This window comes from Triticum aestivum, chromosome 3D (assembly GCF_018294505.1).
Source record: "Triticum aestivum cultivar Chinese Spring chromosome 3D, IWGSC CS RefSeq v2.1, whole genome shotgun sequence".
In the NCBI taxonomy this organism is placed as follows: Eukaryota; Viridiplantae; Streptophyta; class Magnoliopsida; order Poales; family Poaceae; genus Triticum; species Triticum aestivum.
The window spans coordinates 449984228-449992778 of NC_057802.1; the positions used below are offsets into that span (position 1 = coordinate 449984228).

An 8551-nucleotide genomic window follows, 5' to 3' on the forward strand; every position below is an offset into this window, starting at 1 on the left:
TTAACGCAACCATCTGGGGGATGGGCCTAAAGAACGGCGGGTTTTGGCCCAAAGCACACTAGTGTCGCTCTGGCGTTAGTCGCGTCCAAATCCTCACGCTGCCGTCAGCCCTAGCCGTTTCCCCCCACCTCACGAGCTCTCACCACCCACGAACAAACCCCTCGCAGCCGTCCGATCCTCCGCCACGTCACGGATCCGCGTGCCTGTTCTTGTACCCAACGACCAGGATCTGTGCTGGCCCATCCGCCCAAACCTAGAGGCCTCTCGGCCCTCTTGTTCTTCCCCGCCGGCTACAAATCGCCCAAAATTTCCCCTGAATTTTCCACAACCACAACACCAACTTAAACCAGAGGAGAAATTTTCTCGCGAGAGTTCGTGTGTAGTAGAAGAGTGGAGGAGATGAAGCCGGCGGTTGAAGGCGACGAGCGTGCGGCGGAGATCGCCCGCATCAAGGCTGCCGCGGCCGCCGCCAAAAAGGCGGCGGACGAGGTGGTGGATGTGGACGACGAGGTAGATGAAGAGGAGGCGGTTGACGGCGACGACGACGACGACGATGACGACGAAGTCGACGACGATGGGGAAGAGGACGAGGACGAGGGGGTGGAGGGTGAGGAAAAGGGGTCGGCGGCGCAGCAGGTGGTCGACATCTCCGACGAGGACGACGACGACGACGATGACGAGGAGGAGGAGGACGAAGTCGACGAGGAGGAAGAGCCCGAGGTATAAATTTCTCATCATCTTGTATTTTTTCTTGCCATCTCAAATGTATGCCATCTCAGTACTTTCGGTTACGTTTACTCCAAGAACATATACTTCCGTTATGTTAGAGAAATTCCAGATCTGTCTTCAGATCTTGCCGATACATGCTTTCCTCAAAGAAACCTGATTTCTCGTTGCTGTCGATTAATGTGTTTAGATCTGGAAAAAAAGCACGCAGGACAGTTGCATCTGGCTAGTTAGATAGATTTAGAAATCGGGATTTGTTATTTTGCTCAACCTGCAGCCTTTTCTGCTCTGTGTTCGTTTAGATCTTGTCGACTGTACTCTGCTATACCGTTCAACCTTTACCTGTCCCTCCATTGTGTGGTAGTTGACATTGAATTGGCTTATCCACCGGCCGTCCGTTGTTGTGTGGTCTGCAGTGTAGCCCATCAGATCAGAACCACGTCCCTTTTCCGAGAATAGTCAAGGACAACGTATATGTCCCCTTCGATATACTTGCTATATTTAGTTGTTAAAAGAAAAAAAATCCTTGTTTAGGGATGGTTTTCCATCTGAGCTGTTAACCTATGAGCCACACAGTAGAGATGGGGCTATGATATGCCATCTATGAATTGTCTTACTGTACTAGATCTGCCTTGCGATCTTCCAAGGTATCTTGTCTGCAGGAAATCTCACTATTTCCCAAAATCTCACTATTTCCCACTCAGATCCAAAGCCACCTAGATATGCAACCAATTTGGTGCAGATCTGTCAGATTTGATAGTTGTCCTAGTTCTCGTTTCTCACTCAGATCCAAATACACATATATATGCAAAATATTTAGTGTAGATCTGTCAGATTTGATAGTAGGCCTTCTTTGCAGCTCTGTCCATGTGTGATTGGAGATGAGGATCATCAGAGGCTGTTTCTGAGGACGTGCCTAGAGCTCGTCCTATGTTGCACATTGACTGATTTGCCTATCTGATCCAAAGCACTAGTCAAACGCTTCCATTTTCATTTCTTTATTTTGCTGAGGAGGTGATGAATATCAGAGGCTGTTTCTGAGGATGAGCCTAGAGCTCTTCCTATGTTGCAAAATAACTGATTTGCCTATCTGATCCAAAGCACTTGTCAAACACTTCCATTTTCTTTTCTTTATTTTGCCGTGGAGATGATGAATATCAGAGGCTGTTTCTGAGGATGAGCCTAGAGCTCTTCATATGCTGCAAAATAACTGATTTACCTATCTGATCCAAAGCACTAGTCAAACACTTTCTATTTTTTTTTTTTTAATTTTGCCAAGGAGATGATGAATATCAGAGGCTGTTTCTGAGGTTGAGCCCAGAGCTCTACTATGTTGCAAAGTAACTGATTTGCCTATTTGATCCAAAGTACTTTTCAAACACTTTCATTTTCTATTCTTTATTTTGCCGAGGAGATGATGAATATCAGAGGCTGTTTCTGAGGATGAGCCTAGAGCTCTCCATATGTTGCAAAATAACTGATTTGCCTATCTGATCCAAAGCACTACTAGATAGAAGTTTTTTTTTTGGGCTACTCGTGAGAGGCTGTTGTGTCAATTTGTTTTACCTTCATTGGGGAAATGATGATTAATTCATCAGATATGTCCTAAACGGGCTTTTAAAAGAATGGTGACAAATTGCACGTCAGTCTGATCCCCTATGTTTTTAAACTAATTTGTTAGTAGTATCCACTTTTATTTGGGAAATGATGATTATTTCATCTCAGATGTCCTTTATGGATTATTCAGAATGATGAGAAATTGCACGTCAGTCTGATCCCAAACTGTAGTTAAACTGTTATTTTATATTGATCTGTCACTAGTTGATTTATATTGATGATTGTCCACCAAATAATTGGTTTGCCCTTCTCATCTGTGATGAACATTCCTATAATAGTCAACTAGCATCGTTGTGAGCAGTCAAAACTAATGTTGACACTTGCACTGTTGTTTGGCAGGAGGAGCTAGGAACTGAATATCTAGTGCAGCCGCTTGGCCGTGCTGAAGATGAAGAGCATTCCAGTGACTTTGAGCCGGAAGAAAATGGTGATGGTGCTGAGGATGAGGAGATTGAGGATGATGATGCTGAGGATGGTGAGGATTCTGTCAAGCCGCAATCCTCATCGAAGAGGAAGAGGTCTGGTGGGGAGGATGAAGATGATGATGACGGTGATGATGATGGTGATGATGATGAGAAGCCTCCATCAAAGCGATAGTCAATTTGTTCTTGCTGATCTGGTATCTTTTCTGCTTGGGCCAAGAAGGAAAATAATCCTCTGGGAGAGGATTGTTGGTAAATGCTGTAGCTTTAGGACATCTGTGGTAGGTGTAGCAGCTCGAACTTGAGTCTACCCATGTTAGTTGTTAGTGCATACTGCTGATGTTGATTAACAGCCTCCTTGAACTTCTGTATGAGCATTAGATATGGGGCTTGTTATATGCTTGTGTAGCTTCTGATTAAAACCTGTGGAATGTGGATGCTCTGTTCTGAATCTTGTTTTCATGATATTTCTCTTGAACTAGCTTGCTGTTATTTTACTGTTATCACTGCTTGACCTACAGTTCTCTTGGTACTATTTTTTGTTTGAGCGCTTAGAAGACATTTGCTGTTAGAGCATCCACAGTATGGTCTTTGGATTCCCTCAACAAGCCAAGATACCATTGGTGCCAAGCCTTGTAACATTAAATTAATTCTATAACAGTGCCATTGCTGGCTTAGTGTCATGGCTGTTAGCTTTGGCTTCATGATTTCACAATCCCGTTCTGCTTGCTACTCTACCACTAGTCACCCGTCTTTGCAGGCGTTCAACCAAAGTACTCGTTCTGCTCTTGTATATTGGAGATTGAGAGCTCGGTGTACACAGATAAAATAAATGGATGCGAATTAGGACACTAAATGGCCAGACAGGGGGCCGTCACTGTCGCAGCGTCCGGCATGTTATGTCAGAGCTCACGAGTGCACTGGAGAAATCCACAGAAATCCTTCTCCTACAGTCGCAAAAGGCAATCCTTCGTCCTTTGTTTCAATCGCGATGGTCACCCGGCCGTCTGCTAGATGCAGTCGCGGCGGCTGGGGTGTTCGAAAAAATGCGAGCATCGATCTCAAATCTAGGATTCGAACTCTGATGGGTTAGAAATACCAGCCAGCCTCCCAATCATTTAACCACATGTCGATTCACGGGTAGCACAATATAGTTGGAGATATAGATCAACATGCCCTTGCTACACTACGGAACGAGGAAAGATAAGGAACAACAAAAGAATGTACTGAGACATTGATCAAATCGATGTCATAAAGTTGATAGGTACACATAGCACAATCAAACATACGGTTCCCATCCGATAAAACGCTTCTTCTAAGCCGAACATTTAGAACATATACCGAATTCTTGTCAAACCTACAAAAAAAAGGAAAATCGTCAAAAATAAATATTTGCAAACGATGTTGGTCAAATAGTAATCAGATAATTACAGGAGAAAATCTTAGCAAAAATTGACAAAATGTTAAACTGCAGCTGGCCACAAGCATACATATTCCTTAAACTAAAATACATTTACTCACAACCAGAATGTGCTAAAAATGCTAAATTGCAAAATTTCTTCTAGTAGTTGTTGCCTCGCGAACCTGAAATAGTATTCAACATGAACACAACAGTATCATTTTTTTAGGGGAATCTAAATCTGCCAAGAGACTATATAATGTGGGTACACTTCGAGCGCTCCGTCTCGTCTCCAGCCATGGTATGCCAGCCCACGACATGGTGTGTTTGAGCGAGTATCTGCAAAATGAGAGTCAGATAGGATTTGCTCAACCATGGAACTAAACTAATTAAGAGATACTTCTTTTATAACATTTCCAACAATTATGTCGGTTCATTTTGGTATATGAGTATACAGTCATGAATAGTGTCTTAGAAAAGAATAACGCCATTTCCCATGGGATTTCAAGTATATATAACTTACACAATATCAAAATTTACTTGAGAGATTAAAACTGATATATGAACTCAAAGGAGTTTGGGATAACACATCATCTAGGAGATGGAAGGGACGTGTTGAAGTCATAAAAAATCTATCTAGCTACAAGCAACACTGCACTCATTGGCACATATTAGACAAAATGTTAGAAGGCTATTATTAGTGCTACATATCTTATATCATATAGCAGTTCCAAGTCGATCTCACACAACTACAGAGTATGTATATGCTTTTTGAAAAAGCGATTATTTCAGATTATGTTCAACACAGAATAACATATAGCGAGCTGGGAAGCTAAATTACTAGATACAAAGTGTGTGACTCAAGAACTTATGTACTTAATTATACATTTAGTCGTCCTTGATCATGATCCTCTATTTATCTGGCACCAAAACATGCCAAGTACAAAAATCTGTCACAAGCCAAAATGAAAAAACAGTCTAGATACTGAATAGCAAATCTGGTACCAACCCGATGATGGAGTACAGTGAATTTCACCAAGGATGAACTGCAAGCTTCCGCAAAGAATCAAGTAGGAAGTCTAAATCTGCAGCTCACAAGGTACTGAGCGGATCCACAACCGATTCGTTCTAAACATTTAACAAATCACATGTTTAGGAGAGACTACAGTTTCAATCACACACAGATCTGATACACATCTGTACTAAAAAATTGACCAATTTCTCAGGTCTGATAGGACAAATACATAAATTATGAAGGGATGATCGTCGCTGGGAACGGACACAATGGCTCGTGGTAATTGGCATCAGTGCCACCAGGAATGAGTAGTTCGCCACCGGCACAAATCCTCCGTGTCTACAATGCCTGGGCCAATCATGGCGTTCCTGGCGCTGGTAGGCTATATGAAAAAAGGGTCTAGGTCGAGAACCAAGGCCTGCACAAAAGAGACTCAAGCAAACAACGAAAAATGGAGCAACTTACTATAGAGAACATACTTGGACATGGCAGCAAGCCAGCAACCACTGCTATCCTCTTTGTCTCCAATTGACTGCACAACCGGATCTAGAAGGAGAGCTACTCGGGCATGCTCAAAGCAAAATCTGATTTATTGAGACCCTAATTATCGAGGTGGTATTTGGTTGAGCTGTGGATTTCAGAAAAGCTGCCGTGAGCTGTCAGAAAGCAGCCGTGAGGTGGTAACTGTGAAAAAGCTGAAAGTTGAGCAACCGCGAAACTGTGCTTTTGATAGAAATTGTCTGTAATGTCCCTGAAGCTCCGGGAAAATGTTCATGCGCTACTTGATCGTAAAACAACGATCTATAAACGGATTGACAAATAAATGACCATTATAGAAAGAAACAAATACTCCACTTTTTTAAGTTATTTTTTTTTGGAAATGGAGGATGTACCGGCCTCTGCATCTGGACGATGCATGCAACCATATTATTAATTATTCACAAAGACCATACAAGGTGATACATCAATAAGCCTGAAGCCACCAACTTGGCAACGCTGTTGCTACTCCTATCCCCTTGATGAAGGTGTGCCGAATGTCCGGGCCTAATACCAAACAGACATCGCACCAAAACCTAACATCTCAAGCCGGGTGTCCCATCCAAGCCACTACCTGGAATGGGTCCCACACCGGTCTGGCACACTCACAGTGAGCACCGCACGCTGCAAGGGCCGTCACCTCCATCTTCCATCGGTCCATCCTCAGAGCAGAACTGATGCACCGACCTTGCCAGGCCTCTCTGCCATCAACGCCACCATGACGCCAGACAGCTTCCTCCTCCTGCGCGAGTCCATCTCCGCGCATCAGACGCCGAGTCTCTACAGCGCCACGCCACCGAGATCCGCCATCATCAATGTGTAAGATGAAGCACCGCTCCATCAAAGACGCCGTCTTCCGGTCCCTCGAACCCATGTGCACCTCCAAGAATGATGCCCCCAAGGGAGAAATGACACCAGAGAGCCGCCGTCATCCGATCTACTGATCTAGGGTTTCCCCCGGAGGTAGCAGAGAGTGGCCTTGAATTTCTTCACGGCGATGCCTTCAGGAAGGGAACGACGCAGAGAGCGTCGCCGTCGCCGGCCTTGGCAATAGCCAATAGTAGGTTTTCACCCAGATCTGTTCGAAGACCTCCATCTCTCGTGCACGGGCCGCCGCCATCCCTGCCGGGATCTGAATGATCCAGGCCACCGCGGCCAGATAACAGCAAGGAGAAGTCCCCCCACCGAAACCGGCCGGCCGAGCAGGAAAGGCCGAGACCGCGCCCGCAGGACCAGATCCGCGATGGATCCGTGCCCGTGCCGCCGCCCCGGAGCCAACCCCACGCGTAGATGCCACAGCCTGGCCGCCCGCTCGCGCCGCCCGACGTGCCCTCTCTGCATCAGCACCAAGACTCCGCCGCGCCGCTGCATCTCGCGCTACAGCCGCACGCCGGGAGGAGAAGAAAGGCCCCGCCGCCGCCGACGCGCACCGGGCTTCGTTCTGGCGGCGGCGAGGGGAGGGGATGGTGTAGGAGGCGGGCGCGGAGTGGAGGCTAGGGTTCCCCCGCCGCCGCCCGCGAGAGCGACGCGAGGGACGATGGAAGTTATAATAAGGTTAATAATCTGAACAATAGCATAATAAATAAATTGAACATACATATATGATTCAACGTTAATGTATTCCAAATTTGCTGCAGTACTTTAGAACATCCGTACAAACTTTTCATAGAAATTTGGCCACATATTAATCATCTCAATACAACCAGACGCCATTGCACGAGAAGGCGTTCACGAGCTGCAGGTTTGCTGCGGCCGTGAAGTTGAGACGAAGATGTGAGGTGAAATTTATTGAAAGAAAGGAAATTACCTTGTGCGCTCTGTTGTGCTAGTTTCCTGCGCGTCCATCGGTGGCTCGCCGCTGCTAGCTTCCTGCTCCGCCGTCACCGTGCAGCTGTATCCTAGCGTGGTTGAATCGGTGTCAGATGTCAGAATTGGAGCCTGGATGGATGCGAGGGATGCGGGGCAGGGAAGGGGAGCGGCCAGAGTTGGGGCGGCGTGGCCGGAGTTTGGGCGGCAAAGAGAGGAGAGGGGACCGGCGGTGCCGCGGTGGGGAGTCTGGGAGTTATCGAAGACTCTGTTTCTATCGCGAGAGACGAAGAACTTCCAGCTCTTTTTTCATCTAAAAAACAGTTCCGGTGTGTGGGGTGTTTTTTGCAAAAGTGCAAGGGGCACTTGGTCTCAAGATCAGCCGTACCTTCCGGATCAGATGGTGCAGATGGCACAAAAGCAGACACACCGTTTTTTTGAAACGAAGGCTTCAGAGGAGCCCGACTTTGAATTAACAAAGCCATCAACCGGCCAGGAGTACAAGAGCAGACCACGAACAAAGCAGCGGCTAAAGGATACAAGGGAGAAAGAAGAACGGCTTACTATGCTACACCTACAACCAGCGAACAGAAAATTACATTAAAGAACAGCTAATTGAGGATAAGCCCTCTACACAAAGGCCCTGAAACGACTATGAAGAAGCCACGAGGATCTGCAACCGCCAAAATAGATCGGGCACATGGCTGAAACCCGAAACTGGAGATGACACAACACATGCCTTCTCTAACACCGAAGGGGATCCTTTCCCCTCGCCTAGGCTCGAAGGCGCAGCACCGTCGAAGTGTAGAGATGCTCACCCGAGAGTTAGAGCATAGGTTGGTCTCAAGACCGGGCCAGCAATGGGGCCAACCACATCATGCCGGAGCACACACACGCAAGCTGCAACGCAGGCGCCGAAGGAGACCGATGGAAGAGGGAAAGCCGCCGGGAGAGTCGCCGAAAGGAAGAAGCTGTCGAGCCACATGGCGAAGATTAGGAACGAGGAACTCAAGAACCAGCCGAATCGGC

The 8551-nt window shown here is 46.5% G+C and overlaps 1 protein-coding gene, 1 long non-coding RNA gene and 6 other non-coding genes across 9 annotated transcripts; 7 read left to right on the plus strand and 1 right to left on the minus strand.

The window, feature by feature from the left end:
- The first annotated feature begins 240 nt into the window (after positions 1–240).
- LOC123079574 (acidic leucine-rich nuclear phosphoprotein 32-related protein 1) lies at positions 241–3243 on the plus strand. Its single transcript, XM_044502368.1, has 2 exons — positions 241–720; positions 2683–3243. Exons 1-2 carry the CDS (start codon positions 400–402, stop codon positions 2938–2940), a joined length of 579 nt encoding a protein of 192 aa, XP_044358303.1. The 5' UTR covers positions 241–399; the 3' UTR covers positions 2941–3243.
- On the plus strand, positions 1600–1694 carry LOC123081223 (small nucleolar RNA Z119). The gene has a single exon (XR_006438698.1). It is a non-coding gene; the product is annotated as a small nucleolar RNA Z119 (small nucleolar RNA).
- Positions 1728–1827, plus strand: LOC123081221 (small nucleolar RNA Z119). Its single transcript, XR_006438696.1, has one exon. It is a non-coding gene; the product is annotated as a small nucleolar RNA Z119 (small nucleolar RNA).
- Positions 1866–1960, plus strand: LOC123081222 (small nucleolar RNA Z119). The gene has a single exon (XR_006438697.1). It is a non-coding gene; the product is annotated as a small nucleolar RNA Z119 (small nucleolar RNA).
- LOC123081219 (small nucleolar RNA Z119) lies at positions 2128–2227 on the plus strand. The gene has a single exon (XR_006438695.1). It is a non-coding gene; the product is annotated as a small nucleolar RNA Z119 (small nucleolar RNA).
- Positions 2298–2385, plus strand: LOC123081212 (small nucleolar RNA Z122). Its single transcript, XR_006438688.1, has one exon. It is a non-coding gene; the product is annotated as a small nucleolar RNA Z122 (small nucleolar RNA).
- Positions 2423–2508, plus strand: LOC123081211 (small nucleolar RNA Z122). The gene has a single exon (XR_006438687.1). It is a non-coding gene; the product is annotated as a small nucleolar RNA Z122 (small nucleolar RNA).
- Positions 3244–3987: 744 nt separating the features above from the next.
- Positions 3988–7870, minus strand: LOC123079576 (uncharacterized). 2 transcript variants are annotated; one of them, XR_006438022.1, is made up of 3 exons: positions 7524–7870; positions 4350–4503; positions 3988–4122 (listed from the first exon to the last, which is right to left on the minus strand). It is a non-coding gene; the product is annotated as an uncharacterized lncRNA (long non-coding RNA). The 2 variants fall into 2 exon arrangements; XR_006438021.1 differs by having other exon boundaries at positions 3988–4503.
- Positions 7871–8551: the final 681 nt, after the last annotated feature.

Coding starts and splice junctions, on each gene's coding strand:
- LOC123079574 (XM_044502368.1), top strand. CDS start 400: ATGAAGCCGGCGGTTGAAGGCGACGAGCGTGCGGCGGAGATCGCCCGC. Junction 721..2,682: donor ACGAGGAGGAAGAGCCCGAG/GTATAAATTTCT, acceptor GTTGTTTGGCAG/GAGGAGCTAGGAACTGAATA.